General features: G+C 40.4%; 1 protein-coding gene across 1 annotated transcript in view; it reads left to right on the forward strand.

Moving 5' to 3' along the window:
• Positions 1-19,421, forward strand: part of CNKSR3 (CNKSR family member 3) — a 55,005-nt gene extending 35,584 nt beyond the window's left edge. Inside the window, exons 3-13 of the mRNA XM_058019995.1 lie at positions 258-460; positions 1,679-1,766; positions 4,276-4,317; positions 6,170-6,289; positions 7,902-7,961; positions 10,689-10,757; positions 11,459-11,605; positions 13,148-13,272; positions 15,682-15,890; positions 16,348-16,437; positions 17,906-19,421. Coding sequence (XP_057875978.1) covers positions 258-460; positions 1,679-1,766; positions 4,276-4,317; positions 6,170-6,289; positions 7,902-7,961; positions 10,689-10,757; positions 11,459-11,605; positions 13,148-13,272; positions 15,682-15,890; positions 16,348-16,437; positions 17,906-18,204 — 1,452 coding nt within the window. The 3' untranslated portion in view covers positions 18,205-19,421. The remainder of the gene's footprint in view (positions 1-257; positions 461-1,678; positions 1,767-4,275; positions 4,318-6,169; positions 6,290-7,901; positions 7,962-10,688; positions 10,758-11,458; positions 11,606-13,147; positions 13,273-15,681; positions 15,891-16,347; positions 16,438-17,905) is intronic.
• Positions 19,422-23,533: the final 4,112 nt, after the last annotated feature.

Genomic DNA, 23,533 nt, shown 5'->3' on the forward strand with positions numbered 1-23,533 from the left:
GGACATTGGGACTTGATTCTGATGAAAAAGTGTCCTTAAATCTCATTAATGACAGAAACTGAGGTTTGGCACTTAGAAAAGTATTCTTTACTGGCTACAGCATAGAACTAATCTTTCAAGGCATTTTTGCCAAAAAGCCATGAGAAAGTTGTGCAAATCATCAAGACTTCTCATCCCATGTGAGCTTTTAACTTGTTTTATAATAAATAGGAGAACTCAACAAGGATAATTATCAAGCCTCATAATGTTCCTTGCAGAACTATGGCCTTGAAACAGACAACATGAAGAACCTGGTTCTCAAGCTGCGAGGGTCATCCAACAATCTGCAGAACTACATCAGCAGCCGTAGGAAAAGTTCCAGTTACGATGGAAATACCTCTCGCAAGCCCCCCAATGAATTCCTTACTTCTGTCGTGGAGCTTATTGGTGCTGCTAAAGCCTTGCTTGCGTGGTTGGACAGGTAAGAATGAAATGGTTGAATTTTAATTTGCTGCTCTAAAGAATCTAAAGATTGCTTCTCTTTGTAGGGCCTTTCCTAGATGCTTGGGTGTAAAGATCTTGTTGTTGCTAACCCCTTTTTTTTTGGTGTTGCTAGAAGACCCCTAGTGGATAAATTTAACCTATAGTATCTATTCTTGCCACTTCCACTCTTGCTAAAAGCAATGAAACTGTTAACGTTGCACTCAAAATGGTATTTGTAAAAGTATGGGTGTTCCCTTTTAGGTTAGTTTCTCATACACATGGTTTTCCCAGCTTCTAGATTACTTGTCATTGGCAGATCCCTTCCTGGAAGATTTTTTAAATGTTCTGCTGAAATCATGGCCTTAGCTACGTTATTTGAAAACTGAGCAGTGGAAGAGATTATCCTTCTGCTGTTTCCTTTTCTCTTTTGTTTGGTCTTATTAAATTTTTTTTGGCCTGGAAAGAGCCGAAGTTATTTTGTTACAACTGCAGCAGGTCAGGTGCTGGCAGGGGTGCCGTCCATGATAAGAGCTGAGCACAAATTCTCAAAGCCCTTGCTAGCTTGCCTGAGAAGGAGAGTTAGGAGAATGACTGCACAGGGACTGGCAGCAAGGTGCACTTTTATCCTTTTTCCTGCTCTCAAGTGAGGACTTTATCTGTGTCCAGGCAGTGATGTTAACCCTTTGTGCCTCTCACCTGGTCCTCTCCTCTCACTCTGTTGCTGGCAGCTCAACCCTAGATTTTTTTCTGTAACTCACAGTTATCAAAACTGCTGGCTTGTCCATTTCCAGACCTGCTATGGTTATTTCTCAACCCTTCTTCTAAACTTTGAAATTGAAAGGTCAGAGGTAGGACTCTTCAGGTCCTAAAGCTGCCCTACCTGTAATGGTTCTTCTCTAAGTCTCATTGGACCTCTGTGTGTAAAATGTGAAAATCTATTTTTCTTCTTTTAGAGAACTGTTTTTCCCTTGTCCGGTCAGGAAGTTGAAGGTTCTCTCGCTGGTAAACCCAAGGACAGGGCTAGAAAATTCCCAGTTTTGGTGCAAAAGTGGAGCCATGACTATGCAGTCAGGAATATTTACATTGTAAATCTATCCTCACACCTGTGTCAGTGTCAGAGTTGCAGCATTTGCTCTCATATGCTCTTCCTCACTGGTAAAGTAGGAATGGAGAAGGCTGGTCCCTCCAATCTAAGGGGAATTTTCTCTTGTTGTAGGACCCCATTTACAGGTATTGCTGACTTTTCATCAATGAAGAACAGAATCATTCAGCTCTGCTTGGACCTCACTACTACTGTTCAAAAGGTCAGCTGATTTCTTTTCCTCTCTGCTTTCCAAAAGGGAAGGAAATGAGATGTTGGGGAAGTAATGTGATTGCTTTGTGCTGAGTGCTAATGAAAGGCAGTTCTGGGAATGAGAGCTTACTTTTAATTTTGAACATCCATGAAGGTCAGTTTCAGTTGTCCGTGTTTCTGAGTTGTGGGGTTTTTCTGTTGTTCCCCCTGCCTTTCAATTTAATTATCAATTTTGGTATTGCTGTCTCTGTCTTAAGCTGACTGCAGCTTAAAGACTACTCTTATTTTCTTGAGCTTACTGGAAAGAGAAAAAAATCTTTGAAATAGTTGATCTGCATTTGAAGATTTTCACATTCCAAGCAGCATGTTGAAAAACAGTTATCAGTGCTAACTCTAAACAAAAATATGGCTCCATTGTTTTTTGTACCTATGTTTGCAGACTCCATAGATCTTGTCTCATGCAGGATGTTGTAGCTATCAAATGGGAAATGCTTCATGTAATGGAAGGAGCTGCCACCTTTATGATACAGATCCCACTAGCCAGACTGCTTCTGCCACTATTGCAAGACCAGAATATTTTTCAAAACTTTAATTTACCAGCTGTATGATGACTGCTTCTGTAAATAATAGCTAAAAGGACATGTAGCAGCCGTGGTAATCTTGGTAGCTGACATAAAATTTTGCTCTCTGAATAACGCTGCCTGCTTTTCAGCCTGTTCTGAGAGCATGGCACTGCTGTGGCTGTGAAACACTGTGTGCACACTTCAGTGAGTGCCAAACTTGCTCATAACCATTATTCTGTGCCCATGTAATGTTTGAACTCTGGAGGACCATGCCCTGTGACATGGGTGATTTCCTCTCCGTGCTGAAGGGATGATGTCAAAGGACAGAAACATCCTGAGTTGTCAAGCTGTGATGCCACCCAGTGATGTCAGTTGTCATTGTGAAAGGATGGTGTCTGGCTACCCCAAGGTGTGCATGCCTGCTGCTCAGTGCCCTTCTTGCTGGGGCACTCTGTGTGCAATTGCACAAACTCAGTGATTTACAGCTACAGATGTGCAGATTGTGCAGTGGAACAGTTCATGTTTCTAGCAGCAGATGGTGTTCACCCAAGGGTGCTATAGGAACTGAGATAGGAGATTGCTGAATGTGTGAATAGAGCTGCTAAAAAGTGTGCCTGATCTTTCTCTTAGGTCAGCCCTTGATAGCAGGGGAATCAAAGTTGTGAACAGCAACTTTTAAAAAATGTCAGACTACTTCTGACAATTTGATATGAGCCATCATAAAAGATGGGCTTGGTGCATATGAGAAAAGCATTAATGGGGGAAGAACCAACAAAGATGATTTTGTCCTGGGACAGGGCACATGTGCTAGAATAGTCTGAAGGAGTCTGCAGATATGGAAAAAAGACACAGTGGAAAAGTCTTTAGGAGGGTTTTTAGACTTCAGAAGTATTCCTTATTAAGGCATAGACTACAGGTGGTCAGTTCTAGTGGTGAAGAGGCCAAAGTGGCTCTCGTGGAACCAATGCTGCTCTGCATAATCATAAATGATGCATAAAAGCATATCATAATAAAGCATGGCAGGAATGTGAGAAGATTCTAGTTACCTTTGATGATAGCTATATAGATTCAAGGAGAGAATTTTACTCCACTTAAAGTTCCATGTCAAACTTTAGGGCTGAAATGATAAACAGGATAAACAGAAATCAGTGGGAGCAGAAGGACTTTGAAATATTGAGCATTTTGGCTGCATGATGGCATTTGCTATTGATTTGTGCAGATGTATTTAGCAGAGAAAAGCAGGGGAAAGGCCTCTACAAACTTCTCCAACACAACTCCTCCTTCAGGCTAATAAAATGCTTGGGGGTTGTCTCCTTGTAGATATTGTAAATCTTGGTCTATTATTTACTTGCTGTTTTAAGTTTTTAATCTGAGCATAATATCATTCTCCACTCTTCAGCACTTCTTGCAGAAAACAGTGATGACTTCTGTAGATTTTTACATTAACTTGTTTCAGGACAAAAACTTTTATACCTGTGTAAATAATGCCTTGTGTGCAGTCCTCTGCCCTTCAGGAATGTCACTGATAGCATATTTTTTAGAAAATCACTTTCCCTTCTATTTTGAACAGAATGCTTTAGATCCATTTTGGTGCCTGGGACAGAGGAGTACCTGAGTTGGGGTTTATCAGTGTAAGACAAGCACCTCTGCCTGGCCTTCTGAGAATCTGATTTAATTGTGCAAGGTTCTGCTTTGCTGGAAAAGTCAGCTGCTGTAATTGAATCCCACATTCTCTTAGTTTTCAAGGTTTATTATTGCTTTCTGCCAGGGCCAGAAAATAGTTGCTTAATAGTCCTTTTGAGCCCTACTGGGTGAAACTAATCTGACTAATCCCTGCAGCATGAATAACTCTATTTCTATTTGAGGTTAAAATGGAAGTTTTGTAGAGTTTTCAGAGATGATTTGTTTCCATGTTTATTGGTTAATGTAGGGGTTTTGTTCTTGTTTTATTTTTAGGATTGCACTGTGGCTGACATGGAAGATAAAGTCCAGACTGTGGTAAGTTTATGTTTCTGTTGAAACTCAGCTGTCTGCATTCACATTTGGTTGCTTCTATGCTGACTATTGACAACAGCTTTTCAGTCCCAAATGCACAAGCATATCATGCAAGTAAACATTACTATGACTTGTTTTGTGAATGTTCTTTCCTGGAGAGGAAATCACTGAAATTTCAGCAGATGGATAGTGTGCAGTGAGAGCATAGTCAAGTATTCCTTAAAGTTTCATTACACAGCTATATTTCCAAGAGGATTTAACCTCAGATTTTCAAGGGAGGACTAGTCCTGTAAAATGATCACAGGCTAAATAAACCAATTATGCCTGTGACGTTCATTTAGCACCTTAATAAGCAGAGGCTCTGCCTTATTATGCTTCTTCATGTAAAAGAACTGCCCTGCCACAGAAATGAAGCTCTGGCTCTGTACTTGAGCTTGAAGTTTTTAGGGCTGTTTGAAGGAGCCTTGTGACCAAATGCAGAGTGTAATGGAATGCTTTTTATATTTTGTAACACTTAATCATCGCTTCCTGCTTTTGACATGAGCCAGGCTGTGCTCTTTGATAAGGCCTTCCGGTAGCTCATAGATGCTTAGGAATTTAGTAGCACAATAACTAAAAATAATTTTGTTCATAAATAACGAGACCATGTAAAAGGCAGTTCTCTGTATCTTTCTTTTTCCATTTGTGCACACCCACACTGGAAGTAGGTATTGTTGTTTGGAATTCCCTTGTTTGAGCAGTTCCTCGCATTCACACTTAAACATTGTTTTGATTTATTTTATTGCTGTTCTATAAATCTGACGTAAAACGAAACAGAAAACGTTGGAGCTATTGTTTCCAGGGACCATTGTAATCCAAAGCTATGTCTTCCTATGACACAGCTCCCCCCTGTTCTGTAGTTACATGTGTCTACTTTGACTGAAGGATCCAAGCCCCTTGTGAAAGGTGACTTACCTTGCAGGTTCCCAAACTGTTTATAGCTAACTACTGTACTGTGTAGTAAACTTCTCTCCCCTCTCCTTTAAGATTTTGTAACCTACTTGGAGTGTCAGCTTTGCTTCAGTTGATATCAAAGCAGAAAACACAGTAGGACATAATGAAATTTGTGAGTGTAGAGAGGGAATAGATTTTTTTGACTGTTTTTTCTTCTTTTTTCATGTTTGATTAGACATTCTGATAGTTACGTGTTCCGCAAGGCAAAGCCATTCTGCCTCCAACTTTACTGACACACACCCCAAGGTCAGAATTGGCCTGTATTTATAATGTTGGCTTAGGATCAGTTATATTTTGGTCAAAAGGAAATATGAACCTTGCCTGTGTAAGCATTCCAGAAGAGGTCAGTTCAGAGGCACAATTGAGAGAAGTACTGCAGAAGCACTTGAGTGCTGGATGGTCCTACCTTATACTGCAAGGTTTTGTGCAGATAAGTCAATGGCCAGCACATCACTTTTTGTGACATGTGTCTAGTTGTATTCTTATAGAAAAAATACAGAACAACATGAAAAATGTCAATTGTTCCCACAAGGAATCACCAAAATGCTTCAATATTTTAGTGACTTCTATTTTGGTTAGAGCAGACAAACCCCAAACCCAATTTTTTGTTATATTTTGTGTGTTTGTTTTTTCAGACAGAGGCTGTGTCAGCATCTCTTAGTGATGGTAAGGTGGCACTAATGTAAACAGGTTGTTTCTGTGTTACAGTAAGGATGTAAACATGCTGTAGAATAGATCTGTACAAATGAATCTTCTATTTCAGTGATTTTAGAACTCAATTTCCTTTATGTATTTGAAAACTAAAAGAGGAAGAAGCCAGGAGAAAATTTTCCTAACTGCTTTTTGTGTGTTCTCATTACAGGCCAAGACTTTAAATGGCATTTGTGACAAAGCCATCCGATCAACCACAGACCCACTGATGAGCCAGTGTGCCTGTCTGGAGGAGGTCCATTTAACCAACATTAAACCTGGGGAAGGCCTGGTAAGAAGCAATGCTGGAGTGTTGTGATGTTCCCAGTATTTAATAGGTAGCCCTGTGAGCCTATGCAAGTGTGTTTTTATAATAAGGTATTTCAAATCCAGTAGTAATCTGTGGGGAAAACAAAGAGGCACAAGAAGGAACCCTAAAAGGTCAGTTGTCAGGTGTGCTGGAGCGGCTGCCAGGCACAGATATGCACATTAATAGGCTTGATCCCAAATATAATTTCTGAGGGAGGAGGCAATGAGAAATTATGTTTGTATTTTGAAAGATGCTTTTTTTATGTTTTTTATAGCAAGATAGAGATGAATGGGAGAATTTTGGAGGTTTGCTGTTAGCAGGAAAATGAGAATTTTTGAACTCTTTGGTGGCCATGTCTTATTACTGACTCCTGTTTGTTCAATGGATTCTGCTTAGCTGAGTGCTGGTTATGAGAAACTTAATTTGAAATCTCGGTGGATTTTCTGTCTAGGGAACAGATGTGTTAGAATGAGTTGGAGGGAATTTAAATTGTTACATGCATTTGTATTCACTCCTAGCCCTGAAGGCAGGAGAGATGAGCATTTTTAGAGAAAGCTGCACAGTCTTACCTAGACCAGTGGATTAGACTGAATCAGTCATGCATTTTTGAAATTATGGGAACCTCTTTGTTAATACACAAGCTACATCAAAGCAGAGCCAGTCTAGCTTGGCCTAAATAAGAAATAAGGAGGTTGGTACCCCCAATTGGATACTGACAGGAAAACAGGCATAGAATTGGCTGGAGAGGAAAGGTCAAAAAGATCATCTAATTTTCTACCTATTTTTCAAGTAAGTGTGGTAACTTTAAAAGCTGAGCTGCTTTCAGCTCCTGAGTAACATCCAGTTCTGTACTTCTCAGTGCTAGTGTTTCTAACAACAGATGTAGAAAGGAAAAGTAGTTATGTATTTGTTCATAAATGATGAAATCAATGTGCTGGTCACCTCTTGTGGGAAATCTGTGTAATTATTAGTTAATAGCCTGTTCATGATTTTTAATTTGATGTTCTTATAGTCAACACCCACTTCATCCAGTTTGTCCTTGTGTTCACACTCAGCATTAACATACAGAGCCACAAATACTCTGCTGGAACTTTAGTGCTTATGTAAGCATTGTGGTTATGGTGCTGTCTGTGTACTGACTTACCAAGAGAAGCTGTAAAAGAACATGTCAGCAGTACTTGTAGCCCACCTGTGTGGGTCCGCTCTGTTTGGAGAGAACTGATGGCCTCCTAGTAAAACCTGCCATCCTCTAAAGCAGGCTGGGTAGTAAGGAAATAAAATTCTGTTCAAGGCCAAAGTCTGACAAGGCAGAAAAATCAGCAGTGTTTGTTATGACCAACCAGAGAGTGTTTCTGAGTGTTATTCCATACACTAGGTGTTTTAAATCATTATAAATATTGTAATAAATTACACTAAAAGTGATCTGTGAAGAAGTTTAGAGTGTTGTAATATTAGACTACACACTTTTTAAGGAAGAATATACAAATTGTTAACTGGTTTTAATAATGCTTTAAGTCTGTTGCCAACAGTGTTTTAATCAGATAAGTTATGTGGTTTGTTTTGCCTTTAAACTTGTTTTTCATTTTTTCTTTAGGGAATGTACATCAAATCAACTTATGATGGATTGCATGTAATTACTGGAACTACAGAAAATGTAAGTGAAGCAAATGTAGATTATCTCAGACAGCAGCTTGATTGAGTTAGTTTGACTTACTCCTTTTTGTTGTTTTAGACATGACTTGCATGGCATTACTGCTTTAAGTACTGCGTGATCCATTGTTTGTTTTTCCACAGTTTGTAAATATTTTGTGCCTGCATGTTTCACTGTTAGTCTGATTAAACCAGTTTCTGCAAGTACACAAATTAGTTCGAATGCTTGGCATTAAATTGCTTTAATAAGTTACTGTATCTGCTGTTCTGAGCTCTTATGGTATCTTGCTTAACAAAGTCTTGGGTGTATTTGCTCTCTGCTGGCAAAGGCAATCTCCCCTAATGGGAGCATTTAGGTGGTGGTGTGCTAAATTCGGTAATGAGTAATTAAATCAATGAGCTGTCCCGTGACAAAATTACCTTGCAGACTAAAACAACCATGAACAAGTAAGACTTTAAGAGTGGTCAGCTGGAAGAAAGTAGTTGGCAAGAGAGGCAACTAGTTTTTTACTGCAGGTGGTTCCTTGTTTTATTTGTACACTGAGTCCTTTGCACTGAGAATTTATTGAAGGCTTCTGGGCAGCCCTTGAAGGAGTAGACCTCTAGCCAGCAGCTGAGGCTGGCAGGTGATGCTGTGGTGTTTTCAAACAGGCTACTACTGTCCAGGAGCAGTGACTGAAAGAAAAAAAGAGCAGAGAAAGTTGGCTTTTGCTGCAATGCTTTTTTGTTTTTTTTGTTTGTTTTTTTTTTTTTTTTTTTTTTGTGAATAGGAAAGAACCAGTGGTTCTAATTGTTCCCCTGCCAGGTCCAGGGACCAGGCAGGAGAGTGTGGAAATCTGTGCTTGCAGAGTGTAAGCTTCTATAGCTTTGATGCTGTTGTCCTGGCATAACTCTTTATAAGTTCTGCCAGAGAGACTGTGTCCACTTCTGCAGCAATTTTAACATCTGATAAATGCAAAAGAACGTAATGTTGACTGCTGACAAGCTGCCTCTGCATGTAGGTCTTGGGTCTGTATTCCTTCTGTAGCTTTCAGTGTTGACCTAAGTGTCTGCTTTTTGTTATCAACACTGGCTCTTCCTTTGGGGAATATCCTTCCTTGGGGGAAGCTCCTTCCTTTGGAGCATCAGAACTGGACAAGTGACTGAGAGATCTACGATCAACTGATGGCTTTATGGTGGTGTGGTATCATTTAGATGACCCAGGCTGGATCTTAGCTCAGTTTTCTTGTTAGATTTGGAATGGTATTTTAGTAGCTATCCCCAGGAGCTGGTGTATGGGATTGCAATGGAATTGCATCCCTGAATTGAACAATGGAAGAACTGGGGAAGTCCATTTGGTGTGAGTCAGCCAAGAGGATCCCTGAGTTATGTCATCCTACGTGAGACTTTGCATGTTGAGTTCTAGAGCTAAACTCTGCTCTTTCCTCTGCTCTCACGATGTGATGCCAGTGCTGTCACCTGTCACTTGCTGCAGGAGTTCTCTGTGCAAGGATCCCCCACCCTCCCTCAGATGAGCTGTTGGTCACCCAAAGGACAGCTTGAAAGGAGCTTTGTTTTTCACAAACTTGACTCTGGCCCAGCATTTTTTCATGATCTTGGTTGACTCCTATATATGCAGCTTTCCACAGAGGCATTTCCTCTCAGAGGAAGCAAGAAGACAATGAAGAAATGGGGTTACTCATGATAGCTGAAGCCTCCCACAAATTTCCCATGTTTTCTTCCTTTGTTGCACTGTTTATTCTCACAGTTCTTTCTCATAACAAGGTTACATGAGGTCTAAAGGTGTGATGAGGTGGAGAAGGGAGTCCTTAATTCCAGTGCTTAGTTCTGGAGTCACTAGGAAGGGCTGGCCTGCTGCCTGGTGGTTACTCATGGGGTGGAGGGAATGGGAGGAGTTCTCTCCTGTGACCAGTGTGCAGCATGTACCAAGGTAGCATGTGTGTGTGCTTTGGGTGTTGTCAAGGCTGGTAGGAGTTGGTGTGTTACAGCAGTGAGAGTGTTTTTAATAACTGCAGTGCAGCAAAGGCTGGTGCATTGCACCAGCTGTTGATAAATCTAAATATTGACATACTTATCTGTTTCTTGCTAACGGCTCCCCAGAGCTTAGGTTTTGTTCCAAGAAAATTGTATTTTAAAGTGTATTATTCTTAGATAGGTATTTGAAAAATACCTGTCTGTGCAAGTATTTTTATCTGCTGACGTTGGTGATTCAGGCAGGCAGTTTCACATTAAAGTCAGAAGCTTCTAGTTACATTGGAAAACAAAAAGAGTAAGTGCAAAGGATCTGTCTTGTGGATTGGAAGGGTTTTGATCCTTTGTTCTGTACATTCAAAGTCTTGAAGTATTTTTTAACATAAGTACACATTTGTTTAAAATTTCTTTAAGATGGTTGTTGTTAGGGCAGAAATCCTCCTCCTGCCTCTTCCATTACTGTCTAAAACTATAGTACAAACTGGAGGGAAAAGGAGAGTGGAGACTGTCCCATGGCTTAAATGCAATTTGGTCTTTAACAGATGGGGGCTATGCCGTCTCTCTTTCCGTTTAGTCCCCCCAGCATAAAAATAAATAATTCAATTAATTAATTTACATTTCTCAAGTCATCAGCAGAGGTGAAAATTACATATAGCGAAAAATCATTGCTGATGCAGCCTTTGACTTAGATTGGTGGGGGGTTGTTTTGGGGCAGAGGGAGACCTGATGCAGCACATGACTCTTGGTTTCCTCTTTGCAGTCCCCTGCTGATCGCTCCCAGAAGATTCACGCTGGTGATGAAGTGATCCAGGTTAATAGGCAAACTGTGGTGAGTAACTCCCCTTATGCTTGCTCTGCACCACAGGGGCTGAATGGATGGGGTCAGGAGGCAGTTCTGATGTTTGAGGCTTTTTAACATTTTATTTTCAAGATAAATTTTATTATTTGCAATATTTTGATAAAAATACAGTATTTCATGTTAAAATGCTTTATGCATAATATTAAAATAATTCATGTTTCATTTAAGACCTGTTTAAAATGTCTCATTACAATCCACTGAAATGCAGATAAAGAGCTTTAAAATGCCCCCCAATAATTTGCAAATGATTGTCCAATCATTTGCGTCTGGGAACCTGGATATAATGATTGCAGTTTTGCTTAGCACATTAGGCAATGCCTTTCAATGTGAGAAGAAACATGACAAAAGTAGTTCACTGTGAATCCCTGTGTTAGTCAATTTGAGCATATCCATGTGTCCTTCTAGGATTGGAACTGAGGTATAAAGAGCACTGCTTGATATCTTAGTATTTAGTTTACAGCTTAAATACAGAACTTGTAAAGGAAATGAAGAACCTTGCAAAAAAAGAGCTTTCCATTTTTTTTTTTTAATAAGATGGCTTGTGTGGAATCCCTTATTTCTTCTAGGTTCATGCCAAAACAAGCTGTCTAAGTCGGTAGATTTGGGTTTTTCTTGTTTGTTTGCTTTCAGAAAACAAATGCTGAATAAAAGGTGTCTTTATTCTCTTCCAGGTTGGATGGCAACTAAAAAATCTGGTGGCAAAGTTGCGAGAGAATCCTGCTGGAGTTAGGCTGCTGCTTAAGAAACGTCCTACTGGCTCTTTTCATTTCACTCCTGCTCCTCTGAAGAACCTGCGCTGGAAACCACCCTTGGTGCAGGTGAGAGCCTGCCATCTCCACTCTCATCTCAGGATGGCAATGCCTTGGTTGCAGCTGGAAAAAAAAAAGAAAAATCTTAGAAATGCCCCAAAGTGCTTGAGTATATGTCAAGGCAGGTTAGGTGAAATGGCTGTCCTCCTATGGAATAAAAAGGAAAATGTGGTTTGTTTTTTTTAGTGTGTTTTTTTTTTTTTTTTCTGTTTCCTTGCTACCACATAATGCCCTCTTGGTACACAAAGGGACTAGGTGTGCTGAATATTTGAATCAGTCTGTGTGCCACTGGGAGAACTTATCTGAGGCGAAACTGCTGATATGTATGAAATTCATCAGCGTGGAGCAATAAATAAATGCTTTCTCTGTTTATCACAGTAGTGTTTTTGCTGAAATAGCTTAAGACTATTCCATATATTTGTCCTCTTTTTAGGCTAGTGAAGGGGGAGAAAGTGCTTTTTTTCAAAAAATTATTTAAACTGCTTGATTAAATAAGATTTGGTTGTTGGGCAATTCACAGATTGGGTACTGAGCAGACAGAGAAAGTGATGCTAATAATTCTTAAATAACCATGTTGAGGAATGGCGTGTTGTATTAGGAAACTTAGGGCTTAATGCTTGCAGGAGTGAGCAACCTAACTGAATTTGTACTAATTATCTGAAATTAATAAAACCGGGGAGAGTTCCCCTTCCTCCTCCTGTTGTGATACAGGTCTTCCTACAGCCATGGGGGTAATTTAAACCTGTAAAATGCTGGTGGCTATCACAAATCTCCATGAAGGCAGATTTCTCTCAAAATGGGTAGATGTATGCTTGACTACTTGTTCACCCTTCTTATCAACAACACGTGTCCTGTTTTTGTGGCATTGTGCCTGACATGTGCTTCAGTGTGAAGAGCTGAGGTGGGCTGGCTTATAGGCTGTGCCCAGCAGTGTTTCCTTAGGGGGGGAATGATTGGAGAAGAAAGGTCTTTGAAACCTTTTCTCTCCTATAGGCAGACAGGAACCTAGAAAAGTGCTGAGAATTTATAGAAGTGAGGTGCAAAGATGAGCAATGCCAAATGTATTTTTAATTTGCTTCCCTGGTCCTTATATCCATTGATTCAATCTATGGTGAACTTTACTATATTCCTGTCTGTGCTCCAGGCATTGGAGTGTATGGAATAAAGGTAGCATATGCCAGCTTCTCAAGGCTTGCTAATCATAGCTGTATTAAACAAATTGCTTTCTTTTAACACATCTAAATATAGAAGAGGGGGATTTGTCTCAGTTGCTTTTTTTGTCTGTGGAATTTACATGAAAAATAGAACTGGAAAGAGCAAAATATGCTTGAGCAATGCATTACCCATGATAGGACTTCTGTGGGAGGGCCTGTAAAGCTAGCCAAGACTGGGGGTGGAGGAAAATGTGAACTCTAAGAGTTTTTGAAGTGTCCATATATCACAGAGATAGTAGTTCACTAGGGGATGAAAATGGTGCTATTGATTATTAAGTTATCTTTTTGTGAATGATAAATGAATGTTCAGGTGTTTGACAGCTGTTTAACATTTCAGACCAGTCCCTCCCCAGCTTCAACTCAGTCACCAGAAAGCACCGTGGATACCTCACTGAAGAAGGAGAAGCCAGCCATTTTGGATCTGTACATACCCCCTCCACCAGCTGTTCCGTATTCTCCTCGGTATGCAAACAAACCTGCACCACTCACACAAACCTCCTTCACTGCACTTGTTTCTGAGCTGGCTTGCTGTTAGAGCTCTGTGCAGATTAGCTTGAGGAAGCTGCAAATCTCAAACTTTCTTCTAGCTGCCTAAATGCGTTGGATTGCTTGAACTTATGCTTAAATGTGTATACTACCAGGATTGTAATAGATTTTATTAGTGGAAGGTTGTGTGCCACAGAGAGCAGAGTTGTTCCCAGAACATGACACCAATGTCTTCTCTGGTTTTGTTGTGGAGTTATGTTTCTGACTCTGTTTAAATCCAACTGCACACAGCAAGAAGTAATTTTTGGCCCCTAACATTTTTCACTGTTAGATTTTTTCTTTTTTAGCAAGTTGAGTAACTGTTGTGGGAGTTAGGATAGAAAAGAATGTCACATTAAATGTCGCCTATCACGTTAAATTTTTAAACTTGCAAGTTGTTTAAAACAAATATATTCCCACTGAAGGGAAGGGAGAGGCAATACATCAACCCTTATTTTTTTTATCCTGTGGTGTAAGCTATAAAAATGCAGACCTGTATACGCAGTGGGAGGGAGAGTGGTGTATATGGTAAGGCTGACTGTTGTTTCTTCTCAAGTCCATGTTGACTCATGCCAGAACGCAGCCAGCTGATCTGGGAATGTGATGGGAAAAAAAGTGTTTCCAGGCAAGATATGAAAGGCTGGCATGCTACCTGGCCTTCCATGACATTTTAGGTTACATGTAGGTAGCCCAGCACAGAAACTGTGACCTTTTGCTGCAGGCCTTGTGGGAGGGCACTTGCCTCCTGCCATGTAAGGACTGATAGAGAGACAGAGGTGGTATTACTGCAGTTTTTGGGGCAGGACTGGTGGGGGAGGGGGGGCTTGCTTAGGTAGGCTCTCTTTACTGAAGTTGGACCCACCTTGACCTGCTCTTGCCTTGCTTTTATGGTTACACATGCTCAGTTCTTATTAAAAAACCCTCAAATCTTTAAATCTTTTGGCACAATAACAAGCATATAGATTTAGCGGATGAATGCCTTAGTTGTTTCTTCAAATCATTAAATATCTCAAGCGCATTGCTGAATTATGTCCATGTGCTCAATTTGTTTATCTTTCCTAAAGAGACACAAAATTATATCAAGCTTCGAATGCCTTTAGACCTGCATCCCTGTTGAAAAGGACAGAAATCGCAATATGAGATTTAAAATTCATCCTGGATGATGGGTGGAAAAGGAAAGGCATCTTGACTTTAACTTTTCAAGACAGTAAATGTGAGAAGCTATAGCAGGCAGGAAGAGGAGAAAGGTTTCTGCCTTCTGTTTTGTCATTTATTTTGACCTCTGCATGTTTTGCTTTTCTCTTGAAATTGTGGTCCATTTGTGTGATGGTTGCTTTTTCTCCCCCCTCTACATCCTGCTCTTTTCCCTTCCTGGCACAGATCTCCTCTGCACCACACTGGGAGTCAGACAGCAGTGTTTGGTTTCCCTGCCCATGGCACAGTCTCCACATGGTGGTGGTGTAGGAGAGCTCTCCACATACACACATTTCTGGCGCAACTTGAGTGCAATTTTTGGTCTTTGCATCTCCATAAAAATTGCTCCTTCCTGTTCACTGAGCTTGTAGCATAGTTCTTGCTGGAGAGCTGGACAAGTGGAATGTACTGTCCAGGAACTGCTATGAACACTGGGGTCTATGTGTGCTTAGGCAGTCAGCTATGTGTTTTCATGCCTGACTTGGCTAATGGTTGTTCACGCAATAAGATTGTAGCATGTAGAAAGGGTAAAAACTTCCAGGCAAATTTTAACTTGAAGGGTAGCCTCTCTTCCAAAAGTACTTGCAGAATTTCATCAAAATCATATATGTGTATATATATGCACACATATATGCACACTGAATCTGTTACTGAAACCCTCGAGGAGGGACAGGGGTGGTGGTAAATATTTAGTGACAGGTATTGGACTCCTATAATAAGATTCTCAGATGGAGGTAATAGCTGTTACCATTACATATACAGAGATGGATAAATTTATGTAACACTCCTGAGTCAAAGCTATGTATTTGAGCAGGCAGCAAATCAGGGGCTTTGATGCCCTCAGGACAGTAGGGTCTCATTTATCAAAATCTTTTGGATTTTGGAGGAATGGAGCCTCTGAATTTCTCAGTGTGTTAAACTGCTGGCTCATTAAGAGTGATTTAGCATGAGGAGGGTAGCTTTCTTTTCTCCTTGTTAAATATAATGAAGTCTTCTATCACCTGACTTTCTTGGGGGTTTCTTCCAGCTTGTTTGCAGCACAATGCCAGTTGTCACGAGCATGACTTGCTGCTAGAAGCATCTTTCAGACCTATTCATCTCTGTAGCTTTAAACTCTTTCAGGGCACTAACTGCAGTGACATGTCCTTTCAGAGATGAAAAGGGGAGCTTTGTGTATGGAGGAGGCAGCAAACGCAGTCAGCCCCTGCCTGGGTCCAAGGGCGCCGAGTCTCCCAATTCTTTCCTGGATCAGGAGAGCCGGAGGCGGAGGTTCACTATTGCTGATTCTGATCAGCTGCCTGGGTATCCCATGGAAGTAAATGTCCTACCAGCCAAAATGAGAGAAAAAACCCAGTCCTACGGTGAGTTCATTCCTCTCTTGTTATCACTGTTGTGATAAGGGCTTTGATCAGTCTGAAATTATTTGTCTTAGAAAACTGCTTGTTGGACTTGATTGATATTAAGGCCATTTGTACAAATTGTGAATCTGAAATTCTGTATCTGAAATAATGTCTCTTAAAACTCTGTTATTTCTCTAATGAATGTCATTCAGCTGGGGTCTGCTGCTACAGAACACCATTTCCACATGTATTTTGCTTATAACATTATGTCTACTGCTCTAAATGAGCAAGGCTGTTTAATCTCAGCACCTGATTTCTTATATGTCACTGGTGGAATTATCTTCAGATATTCTTTTTTTTCTGCAATTTGAGCTCCTTATTGCTTATCTCTCCTTTGCTTAACTGGGAAAAGTAAAACTTTAAAAATTGGTCTCCTCAACTTTATGTAACTCCTCATAACCTTCTATGTTGTCTCTAGGAAAACCTCGTCCTTTGTCAATGCCTGCTGATGGAAGCTGGATAGGAGCTGCAGAACCCTTCTCTAGGCCACGAGGATCAGGGAGAAAAGGCAAGGTTTTAGGTTTTATCCCTCATTCTCTTCCTCTCCAAAACTTCCTTGGGGTGAACCACATGAAAGTGTTTAAATTAAGAATGGAGGATTGTGGTTTGCATATTGCTGAAGTGATGCAAGGTGATCATTGTTGGGTTTGGCAGAAATGCCAGACGGTAAGTGAAATTTCTGAGGCTATTCAGTGACAGGACTCAAATCTTCTGCCTCAGAGTTGTAGTGAGCATTAAAAGTTAGCTAGAATGACTAGGGCAGATCTGTACTTGTGATTTTATCGCACATTTTGCTCTTGCACACAGCCCCTTCCCTTTTTACTGCATTTAATATTGATCATGAAACTACTTTTGTGCAAAGTCTTTGTTTAGCTCACTGTGGAGGCTGTTGAAGAAGCAAGCTTGTTCACAAATTGTAAAATGTAGGGCCTTTTAGGAGCTGCTTTTTACTGCTACTGCTGTTAGAAAGGAACATATTCTGCAGGCATCACTGAATGGGAGAGAGACAGAAGCTCATAACGTTTTGTGTTCAGTTGGATGGCTTTTATTACTTCCCACACTGTCCTCTTCCCACCTTCTGCATCTGAAAGACTATTTGAGTCCTGCTAGAGTGGGAAATAAGGATGACTAGTTTATTCTTGGAATCAGTTATGAAAGCTAATGTCTAATTGTAGGTAAAATCAAAGCTGGATTCTATTATTTTTATGTAAAAGTAGAAGTTGATAACAAGAAGCATCAACCTGGGGGGATACTAAGAGAGCGATCACCAGGTGGCAGGGCTGGGTTTTCTGTGTGTGGTTTTTTGGTTGGTTTTGCCTTTGGTTTTGTGTTGCCTTTTTTTAATGCTTGAAATGTACTTAAGTGCTGCAGGCTTGGACTTAAGCTGTGTTGGATCAGAACCAAAGGCCTGCCTAGTCCAGCAGGATTTCTTTAGCAGCAGCTGCCTTGGTCAGGTGTCTGGGGAAGAGTTAAAACAGAGAAAGCATCATGAATCACTGGTCAAAATCAGGGAGGGAAGTGCTTATATCTTCACCTGCAAAATTAATTTCTCTTGTCCAAAGTAATGTTAGTAGCTTTTAAGTTACCCATGAGAAGTTTATGGATTCAACTCTGGTCTCTTCAGCATTTTGAATAACACATTAGAAGAAGATTTGTTAAATATCACCTATGATAATGATTTGCATGAAAGTAGTCTGTATCATCATTTTTGGTGTGTGTGAATCTGGAATATAACAGTCAAATGGTATCTATCTCCTCTGTGTATGGATTTATTTCATCATTGTGTCACTTAAAAAACATTAAAGATGCAAAAAGCTGTGAATCTATTGATAGCTGCTTATGTCCAGGTGTTTTATGAACAAAACCCCAGATCTGGGTATTTGAAGTGTAACCAGAATACTTTTATAAAAATAGAAAATGTTAATGGAGGGTTTTGAAGTCAGCAATAATTGTTTTTTCTCCTCCTGTTTGTACAGGTGAAGATGTCCTCTGCAGGTACTTCAGCAATGAAAGGATACCCCCCATCATTGAGGAGAGCCCCTGCATGCAGCACCCTCTCTCCAGGCCGGTGTCTGACAAGCAGTTAGTGAGGGGGACGGATTATATTCGAGGCAGCAGGTGCTTTATGAACACAGACCTCCACAACAGTGCAACAATTCCCTTCCAGGAGGAAGGTGCTAAAAAATCATCGGTCACATCATCCACGAAATCCTCCTCGGCAGAGCCCTCGCTGCTGGTCAATTGGTTCACGAGACTGAAGCTGTTGACTCACTGACTTGTCCCCAGCGCTGTCACCAAGTGCCTTTGCTCGTCGGTCACACTTCTCTGCTCTGCAGCTTAACTGACACACACTGACTAATGCAGTATTCTGTTCCTGGAGAATCTCACACTTTAGCCTCTTTTTTTTGTCATTTTTGATGGATCAGAGGGTTTCATAGTGCAAGGAGGGAGGACAGATCAAGTTCCTCTTCCTGGCCAAAAACTGAAGGCGTTTATTCCCATGGAAATGAGTAAAATTTCAGTGAGGTAGAGGCCACAAGTGACCTAACCCTAACGACTCAGAGGAAGGCATTGCATTACTGTGAAGTCCAGTGGCACTTTAGTTGTCTGAAAGCTCAGAGGCTGGTGCAACTGGCAGGGTGTCAGAGTATGAAGAGCTCACAGAAGTTGTCACTCTCCTGACTGGGAAAATAAGCAGGGAAACAGCAGTTTCATGCAACTTGGTGATGCTGTTTCAAGTACTGCATGAGATCAACCTTGTAAGGAAGAATTAGTGGTGTTACCACTCTTTCTCTGATATCCAGAGTTCCTATGAAGTCTTAGGAAGAGAGTTCTCTTATTCAGAGATTTTAGGAAGTTGGACTAATTTAATTATAAATCAATCCAACCTTATATATATAATCTATTTTATTTGAAATCACAGTACAAATAAGGAGCACTGAACAACTGCAGTGCTCATCTGTAAAGGTATATGGATTGCTACAACAAGCCAAGGAAATGCATCTGTAGAGGTGGTGAAAGAAAATATATTTTTTCCTTAGTTGTTTAAGAATGACTTGCTGTTAACCAAAGTAACCTTGAAAGACAGTCCTGTTGGACTTATGAGAACTTTTACAGTGGTTCAGTTTTTGAATGATGTGTTGTTTTTATGAAAAATATGTGCTATCATACACTACAATTGTAAGACATCTTGCTATTTTCTATATAGCTCTAATTTTTACCCCTCCAGAATTTTAAAGTAGCCTTGGGTATTTTGGGAGGAAAATAAAACTTGTTTAACAAAAGAGGAGAATATTAAAGAGGTGTTGTTTAAGAAGGAATGTACATAAGATTGTTAGTATGCAAACAGTTTTGTTTAAAGTTATTTAAATGTCAAATATAGTTGTATATATTTTTACATTTAAACAGATAGAGTTTGTACCTTCCTGTATTGAAGTATTGGGCACAGCTTAGTCAAATGAAAAGAAAATAAGATTTTGTATTACCTTCTAATTATAAGACTAACTATTTTTGTAGATGATACATTGCTGACAGCCTCTACTCCTTTGGTCTTGCTGAAAAGAAGGATTTGTATTTAATGATTGGTGGGGAAGGAGGGGAGTTAAATGCTAGTTTGCACTCAGGACTGGGGCAGGAATCACATGTGATAACAGGATGTGAAAAACACACTGTAATTCTGTCTGTGAAGATGTCACCATTCTGCTGCAACGAGCTGATGAAGTTGTGCTACAGCCCCACAAAGAGAGACAGGGTGTTTCATTCACTTCTCAATTAATTGTGCGTGATTGTGACTCACTGATAACTGGAGAGGCTGGTTTGGCCCTTTCTGATGGAAGCAGACATGTCTGTCTTGTGCCACTCTCCTCCACTCCCCGAGATGGCAGTCTGCACTAGACACGAACTGCTGCTGTGCAGCCGAACCCTGACACAGGTTGCTCCTGCCTCCGAGAAAAGGGCTGAAGCTGCCATGTTGTGGCCTCTGTGGTGTAGTGTAGTCCAGCCTCAAAAAGGCTGAACTGTTCTAAAGGTGTTGTCCAAACAAGACTTTTAAAATGGAAGTTCTGCTCATCTTCAGTGTTGTGTTTTCTGTACTTAAGAAATGAATGGGGGCCATTATGCTTAACCTCTTATTGTATGTAGAGAATATAGAGGATGCTCTACAGTTTAGGGGTAAAAAAAACCTCCCACAGATCTAGGAATAAATCGCAGCTGATATCCTTCTGGTCTAACCTGCAAAAAATTCTGCTATTATACAGAAACTTGGCTCATCTCTTGATGTTGAAGGTACGTGTATCTATCCAGTCAAAAACTGTACCTAGGCTGACTTCCCTAATAGGTACCATGTACATTTCCAGATGTCCTGCCATGGTACAGTACTCCACAATACTCTGAAAACACTGTCATGGTGGAAAAACAATGCAGTTAATTGGAAAAGATCATAAACCCCACAAAAACGTAAAATAATATTTAGTACTGTTGCATATATGTATAGTGGGGATCGTGCACTTTTGGAATGTTGAGCAGGCTTCTGTTGAAGTCTGTAGAATACATGAAAGCCAATACCTTTGGTTTCTCTTACATAACCATTGCAAAAAAAAGTCCTTTTTTGGATGGTAATGCATGAGAGGAAACAGGACATAAAAATGAGCACTAATGGCTTGTAGAGACAGAGTGCAGGGAAATTCTCCAAGCCATATGTTTCCTCTAGTATTCATGGACAATTAAATTAATCAGTGTTTGAATTCTGGATGACCAACAGAGGTGAACACAGTACTGAGAGTATTATACTAATTTTGTGCTAATCAATGAGCCAACAGCTTTTCCTTCCTCATAAGCAGGGCTTGTTTTACAAGCAATGTGCTCCATAGTCTTGGTGCTAGATGAACAGAAAGGAGAGAGAGTAAAAATCCAAAACTTAACCAAGCCAGGAAACAGATGGTAAAGACTAGCTTTAGAGTTGGAGAGCAAAAGAATTTTCTTCTTGCATAAATGTTTCTTTAGTCCAAATCTTGCATCCTGTTTTATTACACTGCCTCCAGGCAGTCTCCACAAATTGCTCTATATCTGCAATCACATCCTGAATAGACCAAGTTAAACCCCTCATCAGGCTTTAACTTAGATCTTGATGAATTCAGCTCAAACCATTTTTTTGCAGGTTTTACTTCCTTAGGAGCTTTCCTGCATTCATCATTCAATTTTTGGAATATCTTACACATGATCCGAGCAGAAAGGCTTTTGTGCTCATGCATTCTCAGAAATGCCTTTGCCAGCAGGATTGGTAGCTCAGAGGAGTGTGAATGTTGGCTTCTGCTTGAGTTTTCTGCACTAAAATATTCATCCCCCAATTTTCACCATATATCCTAGTGCACCATCTGAAAAGTGTGAGATAGAAATGCTCGTGGGTAATTGGAAAGAAGTGTTGTGTCCTTTGTCCTGCTGTACAACTGTGGCTTCTTTCTTTGCTGCAGCCTGAGCCTTACTTTGCACATGCTGTGGTTATGCAGCACGTGCTCTTTGTGGCTATCACATAGGAATGCTTTTGTCTCCTTGCAGGCTGTAAGGTTTTTGTAATGGACAAGAGCTCTTGAGGAAGCCACTGACTTAACTCAGCATATTCTGTGATTCACTTAAAATGTAGAAAGAGCACTCCAAAAAACCTCAGTTTGGAGAATGAAAAAAGAGGGGTCAGGCTAAGCTAAATGTATGGGTCTGTGTTGTGTTGAATGCTGCTGCAGCTGAGTGGCAGCAACTCTGCAAAGAAAGCACCCCACACAACTGCAGCATGCACACTTGTTTCTATCACTACATTTGTATGATGCTGGAATATGAAACAAGGGCAGTCTTTCAAAGCAGTTATATATAGTTCCACACACCACACTTGAGCTGTAAGATATATTGACAAAAGCAGTCAAGAGCTGCTGTCATTGTGTAATTTCACCAAATTCTGCTGCATTGGTTTAAAATAGTAACCTCTCTTTATCCTGTTGCCTGCACAATGCAAGTCCCTAACCATCAGTTTTGTCTTCCTTTATGATAGCAACTGCTGGTAAGATTGTGTCATTCCCAAGGGATGACGTGCAGTGGTCCGAAAACTTAGTTAGTTTGGGTTATTCTGGACTTTGTCCAAAAGTGGAAAGTCAAATTTAAAAACTATTACTGCTCCAACATCACTTAGAGTTGGGATTTTTTTTTAAATACATACTAGATATTAAACAGGCAGGAGTTGTCTGTTGCATTCTTTGCCAGTAGAAGAAAAAATAAGGATTACAAACTCAGTGGAGGAAAAAACCCCAGACCTTTGGGTGTCCTCCAGTTCCTGCCAGTGGGAGAAATGTGTTTGTTTTAGCATGACATAGAATAGATGTAAACATTTCTTTTTAAACCTCCCTGTGTGGTCACCTCAGTTATTCAGGATGATGTAAGCCACTGACTTTCTCCCTTAAGTGGTTATGGAGTTATCCAATATATTTTTTTGGGAGACAGTAAAGATATCTTAGACAATTATGTGATTGATTAAGAGAGTATGGAGATGGAGTAATTAGGCATAAAGTAAGTGCCAGAGAGTGCTGAGTTATAGGGGAAATCCTTGGGGGTCAGTTTATGATTGCAGTTGCTGTTTGTTCTCTGGTGAGGGTGAATGGTCTCCATCCCAGACAGCAGCCAGGGAATCAGAGCACAAGAAGTTCAGTTTACTGTGCCATCTTCAGCTGAGAGGGGTAGTTGCTCTGGCTTTTTTGGTTGTTTCTGACACCCCACACCCTCCTTGGTAAGTGTAGCAGGAGTAGGAAGTGTTGAAATGTACCTGTGGAGCAAACCTGACCAGATTCTGATGGATCACTGGGCTGTGCTGACTGATGGTGCTCAGCCACCACATGTTCAGATGTACTCTGGGAGTGCCTTTGCAGGTGAGGAGCCTCAGATTCTTCTGACCTTTACTTAGAGCTTTTTTTGTTTGGGCAATATTTACTGAGAGGCATACAAGATGCCACAGTCTAAACTGAGATTCATTGTTTTGACAGTGTATTTAATGCTTTGGGGTTTTTTTTCCCAAGTAACTGCATGCTTCTCAGTGCTACTTATTAATGTGTTTTCCTCTTTCATCCCCCATTAGCTGTTTTCAGTACCAATGTTTCTAATAAAATCCTCACATATTTCCAGTGAAAATGTTCATAATGCCAAGTAGTCACAAATGAGCCATAAAATCTTAATCTGTAAACTGTAAAAGAGCCCCAACCAAACAAAACTCCATTAGTAAAACACAAGGAAAAAAACCACATTTTCTGCCTTGGGAATAACAACTTCATGAATAATAATGAAACTAAGGGTTTTCATCCAGGTAAAAGATCAGCCAAACTTAAGTGGCTGCATCTTGGGTGATTTGTTTGATTTTATTACGTGATAGTAGAAAGTGAGGGCTGTAGTTCAGGTATTGTAGATTCTTGCAGCACAACTGTGGTGTTTAAATGTGTCTCCACAGAATGTGACCAAAGGCTTTCTTGGGTGTAACACAGTTTTAACTGAAACTCTCCCACTTTACTGAATGTCCCATTGAACATGCAGAAGTCTTAATATTGTCTGGCATATTTCTTGACCACTGGTTTCTG

This window comes from Melospiza georgiana, chromosome 3, assembly GCF_028018845.1.
Source record: "Melospiza georgiana isolate bMelGeo1 chromosome 3, bMelGeo1.pri, whole genome shotgun sequence".
NCBI lineage: Eukaryota > Metazoa > Chordata > Aves > Passeriformes > Passerellidae > Melospiza > Melospiza georgiana.